The sequence below is a fragment of the Bolinopsis microptera genome, chromosome 1 (genome assembly GCF_026151205.1).
Source record: "Bolinopsis microptera isolate Bmic1 chromosome 1, MBARI_Bmic_1.0, whole genome shotgun sequence".
NCBI classification, from domain to species: Eukaryota; Metazoa; Ctenophora; class Tentaculata; order Lobata; family Bolinopsidae; genus Bolinopsis; species Bolinopsis microptera.
The window spans coordinates 884684-908842 of record NC_087072.1 but is presented as its reverse complement, the minus strand read 5'-3'; the positions used below and the strand labels follow the sequence as shown (position 1 = coordinate 908842).

The 24159-nt window shown below is 41.3% G+C and overlaps 3 protein-coding genes across 3 annotated transcripts in view; 1 reads left to right on the top strand and 2 right to left on the bottom strand.

The window, feature by feature from the left end:
* Positions 1-224: 224 nt before the first annotated feature.
* The window catches only part of LOC134816904 (dynein axonemal heavy chain 8-like), an 89688-nt gene continuing 65753 nt past the window's right edge, over positions 225-24159 (bottom strand). The window contains exons 72-91 of the mRNA XM_063825925.1: positions 23939-24151; positions 23631-23767; positions 23158-23284; positions 22765-22926; positions 22154-22290; positions 21632-21866; positions 18365-18532; positions 16858-17044; positions 15933-16186; positions 14726-14837; positions 14348-14547; positions 14054-14224; positions 13767-13928; positions 13309-13458; positions 12454-12624; positions 12154-12189; positions 11713-11793; positions 5863-5883; positions 1353-1503; positions 225-790 (exon numbers count right to left, since the gene is read on the bottom strand). Coding sequence (XP_063681995.1) covers positions 723-790; positions 1353-1503; positions 5863-5883; positions 11713-11793; positions 12154-12189; positions 12454-12624; positions 13309-13458; positions 13767-13928; positions 14054-14224; positions 14348-14547; positions 14726-14837; positions 15933-16186; positions 16858-17044; positions 18365-18532; positions 21632-21866; positions 22154-22290; positions 22765-22926; positions 23158-23284; positions 23631-23767; positions 23939-24151 — 2943 coding nt within the window. The 3' untranslated portion in view covers positions 225-722. The remainder of the gene's footprint in view (positions 791-1352; positions 1504-5862; positions 5884-11712; positions 11794-12153; positions 12190-12453; positions 12625-13308; positions 13459-13766; positions 13929-14053; positions 14225-14347; positions 14548-14725; positions 14838-15932; positions 16187-16857; positions 17045-18364; positions 18533-21631; positions 21867-22153; positions 22291-22764; positions 22927-23157; positions 23285-23630; positions 23768-23938; positions 24152-24159) is intronic.
* LOC134820648 (uncharacterized) lies at positions 2465-5379 on the top strand. Its single transcript, XM_063831155.1, has 2 exons — positions 2465-3949; positions 4132-5379. The coding sequence occupies exons 1-2, from the start codon at positions 2576-2578 to the stop codon at positions 5098-5100; spliced, it is 2343 nt and encodes a 780-aa protein (XP_063687225.1). The 5' UTR covers positions 2465-2575; the 3' UTR covers positions 5101-5379.
* LOC134819105 (uncharacterized) lies at positions 7978-10914 on the bottom strand. The gene is made up of 2 exons (XM_063828880.1): positions 9421-10914; positions 7978-9239 (listed from the first exon to the last, which is right to left on the bottom strand). The coding sequence occupies exons 1-2, from the start codon at positions 10762-10764 to the stop codon at positions 8271-8273; spliced, it is 2313 nt and encodes a 770-aa protein (XP_063684950.1). The 5' UTR covers positions 10765-10914; the 3' UTR covers positions 7978-8270.

Genomic DNA, 24159 nt, shown 5'->3' with positions numbered 1-24159 from the left:
TTACCGCGAAATTATGCGCAGCAAGGTACGTCATGGTAAGCTATCTCTTTTCCTTTCACATTATTTAGTGCCAGTGGTACTGTTGACTGTACTGGTAAAATTTCTTCAAATTTTAAACCCGTCACCAGTCATAAAAATGGCCCTGTAATCCACCCCAACATGCACTGTGCGTGGTGAACTTTGTTGTTTGTAATTTAATTGTATGTACAATCATAAAACATTGATTTTTAGTGAAATAATTTTTGGTAATCATATCTAATATTGATCATTGATTTATACAAAATATAACAACGAGTATTATTAACATAATCATAATTTTTCTCATACCATGGACTCAGCACTTATTGCCGAAGTTATACTTGCGTCCCCCCTTACAGTCAACAGTGCTGCTTGAAAAACTACAGCAGTGTTTGCAACTTAAAAACTAAGTGAGGTAATCTTAAATCTGACAAAATTGTAACAAAATAATACCGTTAATTGGTTTCGGCGTTTCGCAAAATTAGTCCATATTCGGTCTTCCACAAGCACAGAATAAGTAATAACATATACAATATATTACATATATTACACATAAAAAGCTGTGCATAATTCATAATTGATCAGAGTCTAAGTTAATGATATGTGACCAAAGGAGTTGGGATGACGCACTCTAGAACGGCCGAGTTATAGGATGATACTTATAATAGTTATTAATTATAATATTAATAGCTTTACTCGCATCTTCATCGCATACAACAGCAGAGTCCACGTAAAGCCCACTTGGAGTAGTGAACATTCTCGTTGAATATGTCTGAAAAGATTAAGTTATAATACGGGAACAACTTACATTTCAGGAATACGGCCACAGTAAAACAGCTTGGGGAAAGGGAAATCGCCGAACAGTAAATCGACTATTGTCATCGAGGTGTACGGCAAATGGAGGGTATGACGCGATCTCAGTCAGATTAAAGTACTCGGGGTAGGGCTTATTGTTCAAGGTTCACATTACATGGTTTCCTCTCCACACAGTATCGGTTCTTCATTAGTGGTTACGGTTCACAGTTATGCACAAGCGCTCAAGTAAGGGGGAGATGAACGAAGTAACGAGCCTAACAAGCTTTTCGAGATGAGAGACCCAATTCTAAGCCTCTCAAAGGATCTCGTGATATCAAACGAAATATTTACTGGGCGGCGCTCAGCCTGTCATTCCGCTGAATCTTTATTTATTATTGTTTATGAACATAATATCCTGCATGGGGTCCCCAGGTAAAAAAATATGTGGACATTTTCCCAAATTTTTGGGAAATGGGTTTTAATGTTTATTTAAATAAGAAGTTAAGAGTGTTTTAGAAAACAGTGTGGGAAGAGCTTACCTAAGAAGAAGAGAGGTTTGTCGTCCATAGCACGTGTAGAGTAGACGGGGCACTGGTACAGACAGTGAGTCCTGTCCGTCTGACTCGGTCCTGCTGTCACGTGGATAACCGGGAGCTGGGTGAACTTGGACTTGGGGGCCACATCCTGCATCTGTGGGGACTTAATATTTAGTGTTAGTTGAGGGGGTAGTGTTAGAGGTAGTGTTAGGGGGCCACATCCTGCATCTGTGGGGACTTAATATTTAGTGTTAGTTGAGGGGGGCCACATCCTGCATCTGTGGGGACTTAATATTTAGTGTTAGTTGAGGGGGGCCACATCCTGCATCTGTGGGGACTTAATATTTAGTGTTAGTTGAGGGGGCCACATCCTGCATCTGTGGGGACTTAATATTTAGTGTTAGTGTTAGGGGGCCACATCCTGCATCTGTGGGGACTTAATATTTAGTGTTAGTTGAGGGGTAGTGTTAGAGGTAGAATTAGCAATTAACCGCTACTTTAACTTATAACTGTATTCTACTTATAACTGTATTATCTTGAACTCCCTCTCCGGAAACTGCAGGCTTGTTCAAAAAGGAAAAAGCATTTGCCCGTGAACACAGGGATTATTCCTATTAGATATTTAATATCACTTTGTTCAATCACATCATCAATCATCATGATGTAATTCAAATGTATCGCCATAATATTTAACAAATTTAATTTTAACGCGTTTGTATCCGTTATTCAGGCAGAAAAGAAAGTTCAAATTAGGTCACTAAAATTAAGTTATTAATAAAGCTTATCAAGTTATCGAGAGAAGAGTCTGTTTGGTAAATGGCTGTCTCAACAACTGCCGTAACTAATCAATAGCATATTATGGTCGATTACCACATTCTATAAATATAACAAAACATATTTGCATACATGCAAGGAAGTGTCTGTGAAATACCGAATATATGTATTTTGGGCTCGGATATCTGAGAAGACCAGTCTGATGATGTGATTACGTGATGTTAAACTAGAGGGAGTGTGTTAGTTACTGTCCAGTGGTGGTGTTTGACGTCACACTTCTCCTTTTGGTTGGTGACGACTGCCGGATTTTGTAGGCTGGGTGTAGAGGGTGGGGGAGTTGCATCACGGCGTCAGGGTTTGGTATAAATGTTCCTCCTGCACCGTCTACCTCACATTTAACCGATCTTTTCTATCGACTTGTTTGTTTTGCACTAGTAAACCCATCTATTTTAATGCTCGATAGTATTTCTGTGAAGACCAACATGACTCTACGAGTATTAGTTTTACTTCTCTCCCTCTCTGTTGCTGCCCTCTCTTACGAGTACGATGATGATCAAGAAAAATCCTGCTCTTTCGGAGGAATGAAATACCTGTGTGAGAACTACGAGATCTGCTCTGAGTTCGGACTGATTGACGAGGACGCTAAGAATGCTCTTTGTGGAGCTTATCTTGATGAACTCAACTTTAGCCCAAGTAATGGTCCTGTCTCCACCTCTGATACTAGAGCCGAGACTGAGCGACCCACAAAGGAAGAAGAGTACCCCACTACATATGTATACACCAGTGAGAACGCTGTCACCACTGGAGACTCCTATTCGTCCCCTCAGCAGACTACTGAGGCTGATGATACCTTCACCACCTACCCTTATACTACAGAGGCAGAAGCTGAACCCACCGTAGACCCTGAAGTGGTGAAACAGCCCCCAGTCATAACCATCGCTCCAGTCAATATTACTGTTGCTCCTGGTGGAACTGGTAGATTTGATTGTGAAGCAAAGGCTGCCATGACCCCTCAGATTACCCTTACCAGGAAAGACCAGTTGTCCAGACCCAACCTGGAATCCTTCAATGCTTTTAGCAGCGGTCATGTCAGTCAGACGACCATCAACTCTATCACAATCAACAATGTGGACGAACCTAATGAAGGCTGGTACACCTGTCTTGCCTGCAACAGACACGGCTGTGATGAAGTGGACGCCTACCTGACTGTACTGGATCTGTGCGAGGGAGTGACCTGCCCCGGGGAGAAACAGTGTGTCGGGAACTACGCTGCTGGACACGGACATACCTGTGAGTGTCCTTCATACTGTGATAGAGCTGACATGTTCGCCAGTGACTTTGTCTGCTCTAACTATTGTGAGGAGCAATTCAACGAGTGCCTGATGAAGGACGATGCCTGCAGGAACGACAAGTTCGGAATTGAAGTCATGAACAAAGGAAGATGTGGCAAGATCGAGAACCCAGAGATTTTGGAAGAGGAATTCGCTCATGGAGTCTTCGAGCTGGAGGAAGGTGATGAACTGATTCTCGAATGTAATGCTATAGGATTCCCTGAGCCTGAGATTGTGTGGTACAGACACGACGAGATTGTAGGACATGGCAACTACCTGATAAAGTCTGTCTCTGTTGCTGATGGTGGGGAGTATACTTGCGAGGCTGTGAACTGCATGACCACCAAAGTTAGTAAAATTCTAGCTGCTGTCGTAGTCAAAGAAATCCCTCCTCCTCCCCCTGCTGTTGTAACCACTGCTGCACCGGTTATCACATCCACTGAACCAGCTTCCTTCGACAACATCATCGTGGAAACCCCTAGAGCTACTTGTGCGGTAAGTTCTAGCTTAAGTGTTATGATAAAAATTATAGTTTTCCAGTGTTGTCTTTTATTACATGTTTGTAAATTACGCAAAATATTAATTTTGTGTTTACCAAAGTTCAAGTTACATCTTCGTTAATTATTTCAAAGACAGTCCCATCCAAACTTTCAATCTGACCTATCTCAATCCTACAGGTATACGGAGACCCTCATTTTCTGACCTACGACAAGAACGCCTACACCTACATGGGACTGTGTGACAATGTCCTGGCTATGGACTGTGAGTCTGCACGCTGGTTCGTCTACGGAAGAATGAGGGCATGTGGAAAGACCGGGGGTTCCTGCTTGGAGTCTGTCACCGTCTTCGTTGATAATGATGTTCTTGAGCTCCAGAGAGGATGGTTGGTGAACAGAAACGGAAAGAAGCTCGTCACCAAGAACAGGAAAAATAAAGAGATCGTCGTGAAAGGAAAAAAACAAGATTTCACTTTACTATTTGACGGAGCTATGCTCACTCTCACCGCTATCCTCGACACCAGAGCAACCGCCGTCCCTGGAACCTACGAAGAAGACAAGCTTGTTGTCCGTTGGGATGGCTTCGTCTCTGTTCAGATCCAGTCACCCATCAGCACCAGAACTTGTGGAATGTGTGGAAACAACGACGGCCGACCTGAGAACGACATGAAGAACCGACATGGCAAGATGATCGACAACGTCAACGTGTTCGGAAAGGCTTGGCAGATCGATCCTATGGGAAGATGCCCTGAAACCCAGAAAGCAAGAACATCTGAGGAGGTGTGCGGAGAGAGGTACCAGGAAGTGAAGACGGAATGTGAGCGAGTGTTCAGCATCACCAAGTTCCAGGGTTGTATTGCAGCTGGACACGACACTGCCCAGTGGATAGACAGTTGTGTCTACGACGAGTGCGAGGGACTTATGCAGAAAGAGGAGTTGCCTCCTAAATGTGTGGTGGCTCAAGCTTACGCTACTCAGTGCGGTAACATGTTCTGGGAAAATGGAGACCCTGTCCCAAGGATTAACAACGATATCACCAACTGGGAGATGGAAGCTGGATGTCCCGATGAAGCAAAGAGGTACCAACCCATCCTGGACACGGGATGTCCTCAACCCACTCTCGAGGAGGAACTCGCTGGAACCTTCTAAATCAACTAAAACCTACGATTGATACGAACTTAATTTTTGATGAACAATTGTTTAATACCGTGAAATAAAACTGCATGAAATTGTTAATCCTATTTGATAATATATAATTTTTTATAAAGCTAACACATTGTATGCTATTTTAAATGAATTGTATTTTCTGATGATATTGCTAACGAAATTTAATTTACGAAAAAGAAGGGGTAATTTATAGTTATTTGTATTTATTTGAAGGGGATTTTGTTGTTGTGCTTTGTATAATGGTTTTTCAGAATTACACTTAATAAATTTGTTTACATTATTTCGTTTTGACCCACGTCCCACAATTTATATTTTAAATTCATCCCAAAATCAATAAAAAACATCACAAATTGTGCTTTCAAGGTTTTCAAATGAACTGAAATAAAAACAACAGTCCTTTTTTAACTTGGTGAAATTTAATAAAGGCTTATCCAGGCTTAAATTTAGGGTGTAATATCATAATTTTCAGCCTTTTTTTCTGAGTAAACTGCAGCGAGGACAGTTGGTATAATATATTGCCACGTTCAACATCACAATAATAATTAATAATGTTTAAACACTTGAGTCAAGGAAAAAACTATAAATTCAGTTAACAACACTTATATCAGGATATAACACGTCACGAATTTAACAGCAAGCATTTCAGGCTTATTATTCAGCTTTTACTCTGTGCTAGCTGTAGTGGGTGGTCGAGTGCTAAAACTTAAACTTTAAACTGCTCTAAAAGATGTGCTGACTAGTTACCTGGTATTGTAGTATAATATTCTGAAACATTGTAACCAGTTTAACTTCGAAACAACTTTTAATTTAAAATCGAAAAATATGCTTATTACTATTAAGAATGAAAAGAAATTAGCAATTTCATATGTAATAGTAATACTAAATACTACCATTCTGATAAGTTTTATATCGATATCGCAACATTTCTAAGTGGATTGGTGCACTATCGACAAAATGGTCCAAATATAAGTTGAATTCTTTAAGAAATTCAATCTTGAGAAAATTGTTGTAACTTGTAGATGATGTCTGTAGTTGTGACGTCACGTAGCAGCCGGTGACGTCACGAAGCAGCCGGTGACGTCACGTAGCAGCCGGTGACGTCACGTAGGAGCGGGTGACGTCACGTAGGAGCCGGTGACGTCACGTAGCAGCCGGTTACTTTTACTCGGGAGGAGAGGATGGGTCTAAAACTACAAAAATCTGGCTAACATTTTATGTGAACCTTCCCTGATATTAATAATAAGACAATCTAAAAGTGTTGCAAATTAACTGTTAGGACTATTGTCACTGCATCCTGGGCACACTGTGCTGCATCATAGTAGTGCTCACTTGTTACTATCCTATTCACTAATTCACACCGTTTATAAATGGCAACGTTTGACTAGTACGTCAATACAGCTGACCAAACATCAAAACATGTCAATTGCTTACTGCTTATTCTTTTAATTTCAATTTCATCATCGTCCATTCATCAGTCATCACCATCCTTAAAACTTGACGTGAGAAACATTGTCATAATGAAGAGACAAGTCTTAAACTTCCAGTCTTCAGTATTCTACTGTCGTTGCAATGAAACAGTCCTTCTGTTTCATTGCATTCAGGGTACGCGCTCTGATCCGAGTGATTAAAAATTTAACCAGGAGGCAGACCATAACCAGCCCAATAGGAGCAAGATACAGTAATCCAACTTGGCAATCTTTACTTGACCGACGAGATTAAGAAGCAGATTAGCGTTGACTATCTGCCTAACTAACACTGTTCTGGATATTATACTGCAGCCTGCCTACCTGCCTACTGCAGCAGTTACAGTGAAAACTGGAAGATACCCTGCTTACGGATAATGCAAAGTTTGTGCAGGAAAAGGCAATCGTTCAAAACCAAAAAGTATTAGTACATCACGTCAACACGTGAGAAACCTTGTCATAATGAAGAAAACTTCCAGTCTTCAGTATTCTACTGTCGTTGCAATGAAACAGCCCTTCTGTTCGCCATCATAACCTTCCCTCCACCTCCTGACTTCTAGATATGATGATCAGTGCATTCAGCATAACCCACCCCCCACCTCCTGACTTCTAGATATGATGATCAGTGCATCAGTCAACTGTGGTACTCACATGTGACCAATCAGTGACCACTGGATGATCAGGGTCGCGCTCTGATCCGAGCCATTGAAAATTAAACCAGGAGGCAGACCATAACCACCCCAATAGGAGCAAGATACAGTAATCCAACTTGGCAATCTAATATCATCACTATCTCGTTCCGTTTTAACTTCAGCCATGGCTCGAGGAAGTCACACAAATCATGACCAAGGAAAGCAAGCGCTACATTCTTCCACATAAGGATTCAGCGCCTTGGAAAATCCGGTCCAACTGTATACCAAACATCAGTAACACACAACAACACTAGGAAACCGAAGAACAGAGCAATCGCTATCTTCAGAACTGCAACTTTGATGGAAGGGGAATGATATCTTTACCGTTTTTAAAACAGCAAGTATCATGTTCAAGAGAACCGATGAGGCGTAGCCGAGAAGGGACATCATGGTGTGTATCACTATCACCAAACATACCGTAGCAGAAACGCGGTAATCTTACATTTGAGGTGTGTAGAAATGTTTTCTGCCGAAAAACCGAACCGAACCGAAATTTCGGTCGCTAATTTTATAAGGACAAAGTTTTGAAATCAAGTTAACAGTATTGAGTGATTTGTGTTCTCTAATGCGTATTGCGCACATTTTAAATCATTTTCTTTGTACAGAAACACTTATGCATTATGCGCAATGCACATTGCGAGGCTTGTATATGTGCCGAAGTACTAATGTTCATATAAGTTTTATGGAAACAATAAATAGCAGACTTTAACAGGTAGTACTTTTTAATAACGGTTCAATAATACATTTATCAATTAAAAACATACAAAATTACAAATACCCCTCCGGATAAATCTCATTATTAATAAATCCCCAAATATGACAAAAATGGTCAATGTTTGCTGTTTAGTATAAAACAAATTCCAAATATAATGTAAAAGCAAAAAGTTAGAAATGTCACTAAAATATCGTCAACGATGTCAAACAATCAACTCTCAAAAATACAATAACAAATATCCATATCAAATAAATCTCAAATAATCTTTAGTTTTCGGTTGATTTAGAAGGTTCCAGCGAGTTCCTCCTCGAGAGTAGGTTGAGGACATCCCGTGTCCAGGATGGGTTGGTACCTCTTTGATTCATCGGGACATCCAGCTTCCATCTCCCAGTTGGTGATATCGTTGTTAATCCTTGGGACAGGGTCTCCATTTTCCCAGAACAGGTTACCGCACTGAGTAGCGAAAGCTTGAGCCACCACACATTTAGGAGGCAACTCCTCTTTCTGCATAAGTCCCTCGCACTCGTCGTAGACACAACTGTCTATCCACTGGGCAGTGTCGTGTCCAGCTGCAATACAACCCTGGAACTTGGTGATGCTGAACACTCGCTCACATTCCGTCTTCACTTCCTGGTACCTCTCTCCGCACACCTCCTCAGATGTTCTTGCTTTCTGGGTTTCAGGACACCTTCCCATAGGATCGATCTGCCAGCTGTCTCCGAACTCGTCTACATTGTCTGTCATCTTACGACGACGAGTTGTCATATCGTTCTCAGGTCTGCCGTCGTTGTTACCGCACATTCCACAAGTTCTGGTGCTGATGGGTGTCTGGATCTGAACAGAGACGAAGCCATCCCAACGGACAACAAGCTTGTCTTCTTCGTAGACTCCAGGGGTGGCGGTCGCCCTGGTGTCGAGGATAGCGGTGAGAGTGAGCATAGCTCCGTCAAACAGGAGGGTGAAGTCTTGGTTTTTTCCTTTCACGACGATCTCTTTATTTTTACGGTTCTTGGTGACGAGCTTCTTTCCGTTTCTGTTTACCAACCATCCTCTCTGGAGCTCAAGAATATCATTATCAACGAAGACGGTGACAGACTCCAAGCAGGAACCCCCGGTCTTTCCACAGGCCCTCATTCTTCCGTAGACGAACCAGCGTGCAGATTCACAGTCCATAGCCAAGACATTGTCACACAGTCCCATGTAGGTGTAGGCGTTCTTGTCGTAGGTCAGAAAATGAGGGTCTCCGTATACCTGTAGGATTGAGATAGGTCAGATCGAAAGTTTGGATGGGACTGTCTTTGAAATAATTAACTAAGATGTAACTTGAACTTTGGGAAACACAAAATTAATATTTTGCGTAATTTACAAACATGTAATAAAAGACACACTGGAAAACTATAATTTTTATCATAACACTTAAGCTAGAACTTACCGCACAAGTAGCTCTAGGGGTTTCCACGATGATGTTGTCGAAGGAAGCTGGTTCAGTGGATGTGATAACCGGTGCAATAGTGGTAACAATAGCAGGGAGAGGAGGAGGGATTTCTTTGACTACGACAGCAGCTAGAATTTTACTAACTTTGGTGGTCATGCAGTTCACAGCCTCGCAAGTATACTCCCCACCATCAGCAACAGAGACAGACTTTATCAGGTAGTTGCCATGTCCTACAATCTCGTCGTGTCTGTACCACACAATCTCAGGCTCAGGGAATCCTATAGCATTACATTCGAGAATCAGTTCATCACCTTCCTCCAGCTCGAAGACTCCATGAGCGAATTCCTCTTCCAAAATCTCTGGGTTCTCAATCTTGCCACATCTTCCTTTGTTCATGACTTCAATTCCGAACTTGTCGTTCCTGCAGGCATCGTCCTTCATCAGGCACTCGTTGAATTGTTCCTCACAATAGTTAGAGCAGACAAAGTCACTGGCGAACATGTCCGCTCTATCACAGTATGAAGGACACTCACAGGTATGTCCGTGTCCAGAAGCGTAGTTCCCGACACACTGTTTCTCCCCGGGGCAGGTCACTCCCTCACACAGATCCAGTACAGTCAGATAGGCGTCCACTTCATCACAGCCTTGTCTGTTGCAGGCAAGACATGTGTACCAGCCTTCATTAGGTTCGTCCACATTGTTGATTGTGATAGAGTTGATGGTCGTCTGACTGACATGACCGCTGCTGAAAGCATTGAAGGATTCCAGGTTGGGTCTGGACAGCTGGTCTTTCCTGGTAAGGGTAATCTGAGGGGTCATGGCGGCCTTTGCTTCACAATCAAATCTACCAGTTCCACCAGGAGCAACAGTAATATTGACTGGAGCGATGGTGATGACTGGGGGCTGTTTCACCACTTCAGGGTCTACGGTGGGTTCGGCTTCTGCCTCTGTAGTATAAGGGTAGGTGGTGAAGGTATCATCAGCCTCAGTAGTCTGTTGAGGGGACGAATAGGAGTCTCCAGTGGTGACAGCGTTCTCACTGGTGTATACATATGTAGTGGGGTACTCTTCTTCCTTTGTGGGTCGCTCAGTCTCGGCTCTAGTATCAGAGGTGAAGACAGGACCATTACTTGGGCTAAAGTTGAGTTCATCGAGATAAGCTCCACAAAGAGCGTTTTTAGCATCCTCGTCAATCAGTCCGAACTCAGAGCAGATCTCGTAGTTCTCACACAGGTATTTCATTCCTCCGAAAGAGCAGGCTTTTTCTTGATCATCATCGTACTCGTAAGAGAGGGCAGCAACAGAAAGGGAGAGAAGTAAAACTAATACTCGTAGAGTCATGTTGGACTTCACAGAAATACTATCGAGCAGTAAAATAGGTGGGTTTACTAGTGCAAAACAAACAAGTCGATAGAAAAGATCGGTTAAATGTGAGGTAGACGGTGCAGGAGGAACATTTATACCAAACCATGACGCCGTGATGCAACTCCCTCACCCTCTACACCCAGCCTACAAAATCCGGCAGTCGGTGCGTCACGAGACCACGTGACTAACACGTGACCACATCAAGCTGACGTAAACAGGTAACACTACTGTTTATATGTGATAAAATTACTCCCATATTTTGCTCTACAGCCTGTATTTCGGTCACGTAATAAGACACAACCTCGTACGACCATCTTATCAATACCACATTATCCTGACTTCTGCCTAACTTTAAACATAATTATATCAAAATATTAAATTATTATGTAATATATTAGGATATTATGGGCATATGAAGATATAATAAGCCTATGTGTTAATATTATAATGTCCTAAAATAGGACGCGGACGGCCGCCGGACGCGCATTCGGTCAAATGGATGATGACAGTTCTGTAAACTTGTTAAAATTTGAATGGCTCATGTGCGATAAAATGATGGGATGACTATATTTGTATTTGTAACGCCATTACTCAACCCAATTCAAGAAACGATGGTTCCATGGTTACATTCGTTACCCCTTATATTAATGTAAAAAGCCTTCTTCAAAATGTGTGCAGATCCTTTTTCTTTAGACTACTAACGAATCATATACATGAGACTGTTATCTCTTGTAAGCAGGAATACCGACCACCAAATAATCATGAGCCGAAACCTACAATCTGCAGCGTCAAATATTCGTCTAAATCTAGTTTCACGGTTGTTCCAACGATTGATTTCTGTGGAATTACAAAGGATCTTACCATAGGTACCATAGTAAAACTACTAGTTACCATAGTTACCTGGTCAGTTACAAAGGATCTTACCTCGTTAATGGTTCGTTCCCAGCTAGCGCCGTAGAGAGATATCCCGTAAACAAACATCCCCTCGTGAGGAGACTCCCTTATCTGAAAACAAGGCAGAAGTAAGAAGTAGGAAGTAGGAAGTTAGCGGAAGGAGGAATATGATAAATTATATATATTCTGCCAGCCAGCTCCCACTAAGTTGAAGGTGCGAGCAATTTCTTGACTTTATTCTTTGTTAACTCAGTAGTAGTGGTTAACTCTAAGATGAAGGGGGGAACTGTGAAAAACCCAATTAAACTGACGATATTTCTAGAGGAAGGGTTAATAAACCTGTTTATTGTTAAGTTTTATTGGATGAACTTGTGTGTTACAAATTGGAGGTGAACCCTAGTAACCCTAGTAACCCTAGTGAACGTGTCCACTATAACCCTGCTCTAGTGGATGAAACCAAAATATTCTTACTGAGTGAGAGTTGTACTGTTGGAATTGTATTGCAATCTGAAATGAGTGAGGAAATAAACAAGATTACAGTGTGAAATGAGTGAGGAAATAAACAAGATTACAGTGTGAAATGAGTGAGGAAATAAACAAGATTACAGTGTGAAATGAGTGAGGAAATAAACAAGATTACAGTGTGAATGTGAATGACTGATGATGCAAAATCGGAAGCGAAATTGTATGAATAAACTAAAAACAAATAACTTAATGTTCATAAAATTAGCATACTCGGAAGCTCTGCAGAGTCTGAATCCCTAAACTTACATGATCCTTGTCCCTATTAGTAATCTCGGTCTGGAAGTTGAACACCTCGAAATTATTGGCAGCTCCGTCGTACGTTTGTACCGCCTCGTGCATTATAGTCCCTAGCAGACCCTCAGGGCTGGAGAAGATGGAGATCCACAAACAGGGCACTCTCTCCCGACCCTTGGAATACTTGAAATGCCATTAAAATTCTAGAGAGAACGGACGGGAATATGCGAATGTGTGTTAGCCAGAGTTTTACGTGAAGGTTTGTATCAAACTAATAAATAGTTGAACAATTTATCAAGCGTATGAAGATTAATAATCTAGATGTATACTGTGTACGTTTACCTCCAAAAATATCAGAATATCTGGAAATTAAATCACACATCTTAGTCTAAAGAACAAACTGAACGTTTGAGATTTGTTACTTTCTTACTCTAAACATTATGATATGAGAGTTTTGTGAGAATGTGTCAGTATTAAAGTGAGTTGTTTTGTGAGAATGTGTCAGTATTAAAGTGAGTTGTTTTGTGAGAATGTGTCAGTATTAAAGTGAGTTGTTTTGTGAGAATGTGTCAGTATTAAAGTGAGTTGTTTTGTGAGAATGTGTCAGTATTAAAGTGAGTTGTTTTGTGAGAATGTGTCAGTATTAAAGTGAGTTGTTTTGTGAGAATGTGTCAGTATTAAAGTGAGTTGTTTTGTGAGAATGTGTCAGTATTAAAGTGAGTTGTTTTGTGAGAATGTGTCAGTATTAAAGTGAGTTGTTTTGTGAGAATGTGTCAGTATTAAAGTGAGTTGTTCTGTGAGAATGTGTCAGTATTAAAGTGAGTTGTTTTGTGAGAATGTGTCAGTATTAATTACAGTTGTTCTCACCTGTAGAGCACGTTCCAAGTGACTGCACCTCTGCACAATATCACCAATCCAGGTGAGAGTGTTGGTGGGGTTGGGGGATATGGACCCGGCCAGGTTCTGCCAGTGCCGGGGAACTCTCTGGTACAGCAAGTCGTGTGCTACTGATATTACCTGGGAGTTTAACCTCACTTATACAGTACTATTTAAAGGATCTTTTAGAGTTTCAGAGTCGTAGTGTTTAAGAGGGATCACATCATTATGAGACCGAGCTAGAGAGAATCTCTCTCTCTGTTCTGGTCAACTCCTGCTAGAGAGAATAAACACTTCGTGCTCAAGTTTCCGAACGGTAGAGCTGCTGAACGTGTAATTGCCAGAATAAATATTCCACTCTGCGCTCATTTCAACAAACAGCACATAATGCTCGCCCTTTTATTCAGATACAAGAGTATTGGTCGCTATTAATGACAGTATAAACTAACAGTAGGAGAGTTGATGGCAGGTTGATCGATAGAAGTCTTTATCGCGGCTAAAGTAGATCTTATCTCCTCTAAGATACCCTGCATCATACTCATCTCGTTGGTCATGAAGTAGGTGTAGGGAACAGATCCTCCCAGCTTCTTCAGTCGGTCCATTACGTAGTCCTGGAGAATGGAGATACGAGGTTATTATACAGGACTAACATTTTAAAAATGTCTCGTACGTCATGTTTTTAGTAACATTGATTTTCACATCATATAATGATTGAATCAGGCAAAAAAGAGCTAACCTTGTGCCATCCCTTTGGTAGTTTCTGCAGCAGAATATTAGCTGTCTCAATGAGGTCGATGTCTTTACCAGTTTTAACACTGAGAGGGGACCTGTCCCTGCTCTTGATGGTAGCACTGTTAGCACTGCCCCTAATTGGGGTGCTGCTGGCGGCTGGTAGTTCTGCTTCCGCCTGGAAAGTGGGTAGTTAAAATCATCTGTAATAATAACACAAACAAATCAGTCAGATTTAGTACATATTATAGTGTTAACTGTTAAAGTGGTGATTTGTTAGCTATAACCCCGTTCTACTCACCTCCTTCGTTTCAATCTCATAGATCTGAGCTAGCTGAGTAAAGAAATACTTCTCTCCCGGCGCGTTACTGTCAGTCATACTGTGCATTAGACATGCTTCAAATGTTTCAGGAGGAGGGTGGTTCTCTATTTGGGACACAACTTGTGAGATCTGGTTACTCCGGAGAGGCTGGAAGCAGCAAGTTGGTAACTTCCACTTAGCTGAAAAGAGAAATGTTATTTATCAACAAGGCGACGCTGATCTTCAGTTCTTACAATATAGCTGATATTTATCATTATATTTCTTAATAATTTATCGAGAATTATATTTCAGAATGTACATATTTCTATTATTCTTACGCTTTAATAATCTACCCATTTGTAAAATATAGAGACTTACTCTTAGGAATTTCATAATCCTTCTTGCAGGCAGCCGGACAAATGAAGTGGTCCAACATAGAGTTGATGACTTGTTTATCCAGCGGGTCGTGAACCTGACCTCCGTATATTACCTGGAATGATGAAAGTTAACATATGTTTGTTGTCTACAATATGTAAAGCTTAGTGCATTCCTCGTTTAAGATAACCTTCTTCACTAGATTACTTTAAAAGTACGGATGAGAATTAAATTAATTCCCGTAACTATGGTAACTAGTAGTGTAACTATGGTAACTAGTAGTGTAACTATGGTAACTAGTAGTGTAACTATGGTAACTAGTAGTGTAACTATGGTAACTAGTAGTATAACTATGGTAACTAGTAGTGTAACTATGGTAACTAGTAGTGTAACTATGGTAACTAGTAGTGTAACTATGGTAACTAGTAGTGTAACTATGGTAACTAGTAGTGTAACTATGGTAACTAGTAGTGTAACTATGGTAACTAATAGTGTAACTATGGTTACTAGTAGTGTAACTATGGTTACTAGTAGCGTAACTATGGTAACTAGTAGTGTAACTATGGTAACTAGTAGTGTAACTATAATGGTAACTAGTAGTGTAACTATGGTAACTAGTAGTGTAACTATGGTAACTAATAGTGTAACTATGGTTACTAGTAGTGTAACTATGGTTACTAGTAGCGTAACTATGGTAACTAGTAGTGTAACTATGGTAACTAGTAGTGTAACTATAATGGTAACTAGTAGTGTAACTATGGTAACTAGTAGTGTAACTATGGTAACTAGTAGTGTAACTATGGTAACTAGTAGTGTAACTATGGTAACTAGTAGTGTAACTATGGTAACTAGTAGTGTAACTATGGTAACTAGTAGTGTAACTATGGTAACTAGTAGTGTAACTATGGTAACTAATAGTGTAACTATGGTTACTAGTAGTGTAACTATGGTTACTAGTAGCGTAACTATGGTAACTAGTAGTGTAACTATGGTAACTAGTAGTGTAACTATAATGGTAACTAGTAGTGTAACTATGGTAACTAGTAGTGTAACTATGGTAACTAGTAGTGTAACTATGGTAACTAGTAGTGTAACTATGGAAACTAGTAGTGTAACTATGGTAACTAGTAGTGTAACTATGGTAACTAGTAGCGTAACTATGGTAACTAGTAGTGTAACTATGGTAACTAGTAGTGTAACTAGTGGTAACCTCCCCGAGAAGGTATCTGAGAGCAGTCCAGGAGACAGCCCTGTTCTGCGGGTTGCTAGGAGCTGGAGATGTTCCGTCATTAACCGTCAGTTTCTCCTCGTTAAACACCAGCACAGCCGCTCTCAGACTCTCCCACAACTCAGCAGTGGTCCAGGAGTACTTCCACCCATTGGGAGCCAGCCTCCCTCTCAGTTGGAAGAGGTTGTAGATCAGACACAGGTTGTGAAGTAGGGGGACCCAGTCCCCTCTCGTACCTGGAGTATAGTGTGTTATATTGTATAATGTGAAGTAGGGGGACCCAGTCTCCTCTCGTACCTGGAGTATAGTGTGCTAAATTGTATAATGTGAAGTAGGGGGACCCAGTCTCCTCTCGTACCTGGAGTATAGTGTGTTATATTGTATAATGTGAAGTAGGGGGACCCAGTCCCCTCTCGTACCTGGAGTATAGTGTGTTATATTATATAATGTGAAGTAGGGGGACCCAGTCTCCTCTCGTACCTGGAGTATAGTGTGTTATATTGTATAATGTGTGAAGTAGGGGGACCCAGTCCCCTCTCGTACCTGGAGTATAGTGTGTTATATTATATAATGTGTGAAGTAGGGGGACCCAGTCCCCTCTCGTACCTGGAGTATAGTGTGTTATATTATATAATGTGAAGTAGGGGGACCCAGTCCCCTCTCGTACCTGGAGTATAGTTGTTATATTATATAATGTGAAGTAGGGGGACCCAGTCTCCTCTCGTACCTGGAGTATAGTGTGTTATATTATATAATAGTGTGCCAGAGAATCATTTAAGGGGCTTGTCCCTTTAAGAAGCTCCTTGTGCAGGAAAATACTGCGAGGATAAGGTCCCGATTTGATATATCATTGGAGCACAGAATATGCCACCAACAGTTTCTCCGTAACCCCCTCTGAAGCACTTACATGTACTAAGAACATCAGGGGTGATCCAGGAGAGAGATCTGATCATGCCGTCCTTCATGAAGGCGGACTGTCCCTCTATAGCGCGAGGTGAGTCAGTGCAGATCTTCAGACAGGACTGCAGAACGGCTGAGGGGAAGTCATCAACCGGCTCACAACTCAACCACATGCGGAAGTTACTGTTCATTACCTGAGAATAAGACTAGTTAGAGAAGGGTACCTTACTGTTCATTACCTGAGAATAAGACTAGTTAGAGAAGGGTACCTTACTGTTCATTACCTGAGAATAAGACTAGTTAGAGAAGGGTACCTTACTGTTTATTACCTGAGAATAAGACTAGTTAGAGAAGGGTACCTTATTGTTTATTACCTGAGAATAAGACTAGTTAGAGAAGGGTACCTTACTGTTCATTACCTGAGAATAAGACTAGTTAGAGAAGGGTACCTTACTGTTTATTACCTGAGAATAAGACTAGTTAGAGAAGGGTACCTTACTGTTCATTACCTGAGAATAAGACTAGTTAGAGAAGGGTACCTTACTGTTCATTACCTGAGAATAAGACTAGTTAGAGAAGAGGACCTTACTGTTTATTACCTGAGAATAAGACTAGTTAGAGAAGGGTACCTTACTGTTCATTACCTGAGAATAAGACTAGTTAGAGAAGGGTACCTTACTGTTTATTACCTGAGAATAAGACTAGTTAGAGAAGGGTACCTTACTGTTCATTACCTGAGAATAAGACTAGTTAGAGAAGGGTACCTTACTGTTCATTACCTGAGAATAAGACTAGTTAGAGAAGGTTACCTTACTGTTCATTACCTGAGAATAAGACTAGTTAGAGAAGGGTACCTTACTGTTCATTACCTGAGAATAAGACTAGTTAGAGAAGGGTACCTTACTGTTCATTACCTGAGAATAAGACTAGTTAGAGAAGGGTACCTTACTGTTCATTACCTGAGAATAAGACTAGTTAGAGAAGGGTACCTTGCTATTATTACCTGAGAATAAGACTAGTTAGAGAAGGGTACCTTACTGTTTATTACCTGAGAATAAGACTAGTTAGAGAAGGGTACCTTACTGTTTATTACCTGAGAATAAGACTAGTTAGAGAAGGGTACCTTACTGTTCATTACCTGAGAATAAGACTAGTTAGAGAAGGGTACCTTACTATTTATTACCTGAGAATAAGACTAGTTAGAGAAGGGTACCTTACTGTTTATTACCTGAGAATAAGACTAGTTAGAGAAGGGTACCTTACTGTTTATTACCTGAGAATAAGACTATTTACTTAGTTAGAGAAGAGTACCTAACTTTGATTAGGACTGGCCTCAAGAACCAAAGAATAGAATAGTGAGCTAGTTAATTCGAATTCTTCAGATCCGGAGATTCGTTAATCTAACCAAAACGCACGCATATGTAATATGGTCCTAATATGTCGTTTTTCTTGCAACAAGAGAATTGTCACCCAAAGGCTTTTAAGAATAACATAATATAAGATAATAATCCCACCTTAGCTCCGTTAATGGTAACAAGTAGGCTGAGTAAAATATCCGGACAGTTGTGGACAGCGTGCAGATGGACCCACTGTCCTGCTTGCAGGGCTTTATTTACTATCATCTGACACTGCTTCAGCTCCATGGCTCCTGACTTGCCCACGTACAGGGAAATGACTTCTTGCTGAAATAATTGCCAAGTTAAATAATGACCATGCTTAAACCCTAATAATACTGGGGTGCTTGGAGCTCATTTATTACTGGGGGTTCGGTTGGTTGAAAGGACCCATCCTTAACAACTTTGGTTCTAGACGGTATTCAGCCACCACAGGAAGTGGAATGCTTTAGTTATAATACTGAGTTCTCTCGTTATGTTTTAAAGGGTCAGATAAGGAGCGGTCGTTGATCTGATTTACTCCTCGAATACTGGGGTTGAATCAACCCATCCCTAAGAAACGAGTGTTGATCTGATTTACCCTTAGAATACTGGGGGTGGGTTGAATCAACCCATCCCTAAGAAACGACTGTTGATCTGATTTACCCTTAGAATACTGGGGGTGGGTTGAATCAACCCATCCCTAAGAAACGGCTGTTGATCTGATTTACCCTTAGAATACTGGGGGTGGGTTGAATCAACCCATCCCTAAGAAACGGCTGTTGATCTGATTTACCCTTAGAATACTAGGGGGTGGGTTGAATCAACCCATCCCTAAGAAACGGCTGTTGATCTGATTTACCCTTAGAATACTGGGGGTGGGTTGAATCAACCCATGCCTAAGAAACGGCAGTTGATCTAATTTACTCTTAGAATACTGGGGGTGGGTTGAATCAACCCATCCCTAAGAAACGGCTGTTGATCTGATTTACCCTTAGAATACTGGGGGTGGGTTGAATCAACCCATCCCTAAGAAACGACGCGACTGTTGATCTGATTTACCCTTAGAATACTGGGGGTGGGTTGAATCAACCCATCCCTAAGAAACGACTGTTGATCTGATTTACCCTTAGAATACTGGGGGTGGGTTGAATCAACCCATCCCTAAGAAACGACTGTTGATCTGATTTACCCTTAGAATACTGGGGGTGGGTTGAATCAACCCATCCCTAAGAAACGGCTGTTGATCTGATTTACCCTTAGAATACTGGGGGTGGGTTGAATCAACCCATCCCTAAGAAACGGCTGTTGATCTGATTTACCCTTAGAATACTAGGGGGTGGGTTGAATCAACCCATCCCTAAGAAACGGCTGTTGATCTGATTTACCCTTAGAATACTGGGGGTGGGTTGAATCAACCCATGCCTAAGAAACGGCAGTTGATCTAATTTACTCTTAGAATACTGGGGGTGGGTTGAATCAACCCATCCCTAAGAAACGGCTGTTGATCTGATTTACCCTTAGAATACTGGGGGTGGGTTGAATCAACCCATCCCTAAGAAACGACGCGACTGTTGATCTGATTTACCCTTAGAATACTGGGGGTGGGTTGAATCAACCCATCCCTAAGAAACGACTGTTGATCTGATTTACCCTTAGAATACTGGGGGTGGGTTGAATCAACCCATCCCTAAGAAACGGCTGTTGATCTGATTTACCCTTAGAATACTGGGGGTGGGTTGAATCAACCCATCCCTAGGAAACGACTGTTGATCTGATTTACCCTTAGAATACTGGGGGTGGGTTGAATCAACCCATCCCTAAGAAACGGCTGTTGATCTGATTTAACCTTAGAATACTGGGGGGTGGGTTGAATCAACCCATCCCTAAGAAACGACTGTTGATCTGATTTACCCTTAGAATACTGGGGGTGGGTTGAACCAACCCATCCCTAAGAAACGACTGTTGATCTGATTTACCATTAGAATACTGGGGGGTGGGTTGAATCAACCCATCCCTAAGAAACGACTGTTGATCTGATTTACCCTTAGAATACTGGGGGTGGGTTGAATCAACCCATCCCTAAGAAACGGCTGTTGATCTGATTTACCCTTAGAATACTGGGGGGTGGGTTGAATCAACCCATCCCTAAGAAACGACTGTTGATCTGATTTACCCTTAGAATACTGGGGGTGGGTTGAATCAACCCATCCCTAAGAAACGACTGTTGATCTAATTTACCCTTAGAATACTGGGGGTGGGTTGAATCAACCCATCCCTAGGCCTAAGAAACGACTGTTGATCTGATTTACCCTTAGAATACTTGGGGTGGGTTGAATCAACCCATCCCTAAGAAACGACTGTTGATCTGATTTACCCTTAGTATACTGGGGGTGGGTTGAATCAACCCATCCCTAAGAAACGGCTGTTGATCTGATTTACCCTTAGAATACTGGGGGTGGGTTGAATCAACCCATCCCTAAGAAACGACTGTTGATCTGATTTACCCTTAGTATACTGGGGGTGGGTTGAATCAACCCATCCCTAAGAAACGGCTGTTGATCTGATTTACCCTTAGAATACTGGGGGTGGGTTGAATCAACCCATCCCTAAGAAACGACTGTTGATCTGATTTACCCTTAGTATACTGGGGGTGGGTTGAATCAACCCATCCCTAAGAAACGACTGTTGATCTGATTTACCCTTAGTAAACTGGGGGTGGGTTGAATCAACCCATCCCTAAGAAACGGCTGTTGATCTGATTTACCCTTAGAATACTGGGGGTGGGTTGAATCAACCCATCCCTAAGAAACGACTGTTGATCTGATTTACCCTTAGTATACTGGGGGTGGGTTGAATCAACCCATCCCTAAGAAACGGCTGTTGATCTGATTTACCCTTAGAATACTGGGGGGTGGGTTGAATCAACCCATCTCTAAGAAACGACTGTTGATCTGATTTACCCTTAGAATACTGGGGGTGGGTTGAATCAACCCATCACTAAGAAACGAGTGTTCATGTTGATCTGATTTACCCTTAGAATACTGGGGGTGGGTTGAATCAACCCATCACTAAGAAACGAGTGTTGATCTGATTTACTCCTCGAATCAACCCATTTAAATCAGCCCGTATAAAGGTATAATGAGTGCTTGTTTTACAAATTGAGTTTAATTTTGCAGAACGTTGAAGGATTGGTCAATTGCAAATATTACTCAACCATCATATCATATTATTATCATTATCTCTTTTTAAAAGTTTTATGAACAACACACGATGACCAAAGTTACACTTATAGTATTCTGGCTATCAAATGGTTTCGGAGCCCCTAAGCTAAGAAAGGGAGATAAGTAGTAGATATATCTAAATTGTAGTGTACTGCAGTAAACATAGTAATATATCTGATATTACCTGTCTCTTGCAAGCCAGATCAGTGATTAAGAACCTTGCATTTTCAGGTTCATCTCTGTAAAGAAGCAGTATGGGAGTTCTGGCTGACATAGTCTTCACAATAGACCCCAGATCTATTGAGTTATCCGAGATCACCTTCTTCCCGATCAGATCTGAAGCGAACTTTAGGGCGGCAGTGATAAACCTAACAGGTCTCACAGCTCGGATAAGCATTAGATGCTGCACTTTCGTTACCCTGGAAATGTAAATGATATTATTAGCATAGATTTGAACTTGTGGATTTCCAACCATAATCAGGATCAGAAATAATAAGGATCAGGAATTGATGGTAAGAGAATTGTATAGATTAGCAGGTGAAATGTTAATGGTAATAAGGATCAGAGAATTGTATAGACTAGCAGGAACCCGTTTAAGTTGCGTTAAAGTCGATGCCGTGGTGCCAGTAAAATGGTACGGATCCATATATATCGTCTCGCTTTATATAAGTAAGATTAGCAGGTGAAATGTGAAAGTCAGTAAAACCTCTGATCCAGTACATCAGGAAGAGGGGCTGTCTCCGGAGAATCACACTCACTGAGCTGTCTCCACTTCACCTCCGCACTGTCCTTGTTCATCCTGTCAAACACGTCGCTAAACCAGGAACAGTGGTGAGCTAGCACCTGATACAAATACATGGTATTATACATTATACAAATACATGGTATTATGTACATGGTATTATACATTATACAAATACATGGTATTATACATTATACAAATACATGTTATTATACATTGTACAAATACATGGTATTATACATTGTACAAATACATGGTATTATACATTGTACAAATACATGGTATTATACATTATACAAATACATGATATTATACATTGTAACCTGATACAAATACATGGTATTATACATTGTAACTAGGTATTATTGTATTGTAACTGCAGTGTTATAGAAATGCTTGGTGACTACTCTTGCAGTAACCACCCGTATTTAATACACTCAAAATTTGGTTGGACTATTTTCCTATCAGAGATTTGGGAGTTGGGACGAGTCACAACCACAACAACAGAAGATCTTAGTTTCATTCTCGAAGACATTTGTGACATTAATAACATTTGTGACTTTTAAAAACGTTACCTGTAAATTTTGCCACTGTTCGTCCGTCATCCACTCGAATATTTTCCTCTTGGAGGAGGGAGGACCGCCGGTTCTAGGGAGGGATTTGGCGGTGGTCTCCGAGATGGGAGCCACGAGGTACTCCCGCTCACCGGGTCCAACGTTACCCGCACTATCCTCAATCTGTAATATGTCATGTTACACGAGGGGGAACAGCAATTACTGTGCTAATATGACTTATGAGCATGTATAATGTATTATAATGTATAATTATGTGTTATTCATGCTGATAATAACACATAACACAATAAGCGTGCCAAACGTAGCGTTACGTTCATTTCGCTATTCATTACTTGTGTTGAATTTGTTCGTTATTACTAAATCATCTCTCGGACATTTACAAATTGTAATTACCTCGAGCAGGACTGCCAGAGAGAATATTCCCTTGTCGTTAGCGAACAAGCCCTTGATGTAGGTGAGACAAGCAGTAGCAGTCAACTGGTCCAGTAACATGGTGATTGTGGTTCTAGAAGATTGGGAACTGTACACATGTTACTATATGGGCCTTATTTCTAAGTTCATAAAAAATCAATATATCCTCTCACAACATGATAAATCCCCCTCTTTAGCAACACTTACCTATCACTCTGTTTAACAGAGGACTCGAACACAGGCAATATATCCTCTCACAACATGATAAATCCCCCTCTTTAGCAACACTTACCTATCACTCTGTTTAACAGAGGACATGATAAATCCCCCTCTTTAGCAACACTTACCTATCACTCTGTTTAACAGAGGACTCGAACCCCCTCTTTAGCAACACTTACCTATCACTCTGTTTAACAGAGGACTCGAACACAATCCCCCTCTTTAGCAACACTTACCTATCACTCTGTTTAACAGAGGACTCGAACACGGGTAGGAACTGGAGAAGGGACCACTGGTACATGGGGTTTATCCGGGACATCAACATAGAGGTCCTGTAGATGACGGCCGCTCTGACGGCCAGGGGTCGGTACACCTCTCTTGATTTCAGCACGTTCGCCTCGGAGTTCCTGGCGTTCTCCGGTAGGAACTGGAGAAACACGGGTAGGAACTGGAGAAGGGACCACTGGTACATGGGGTTTATCCGGGACATCAACATAGAGGTCCTGTAGATGACGGCCGCTCTGACGGCCAGGGGTCGGTACACCTCTCTTGATTTCAGCACGTTCGCCTCGGAGTTCCTGGCGTTCTCCAGATTCTCAAGTGCTTCAGTGTGGTACTTCTTCATGTTGAGGAGTTTCTTGATAGCTGGAGTATCTGCCAGGAGGGTTTCTCTGGACTCAGCTAAACATTTTAGTATCTCCGCCTCCGATTCACTGCTCGACTTCATGTACTCAGATACTTCTTGTCCAAACTTTTTCTGTGGGT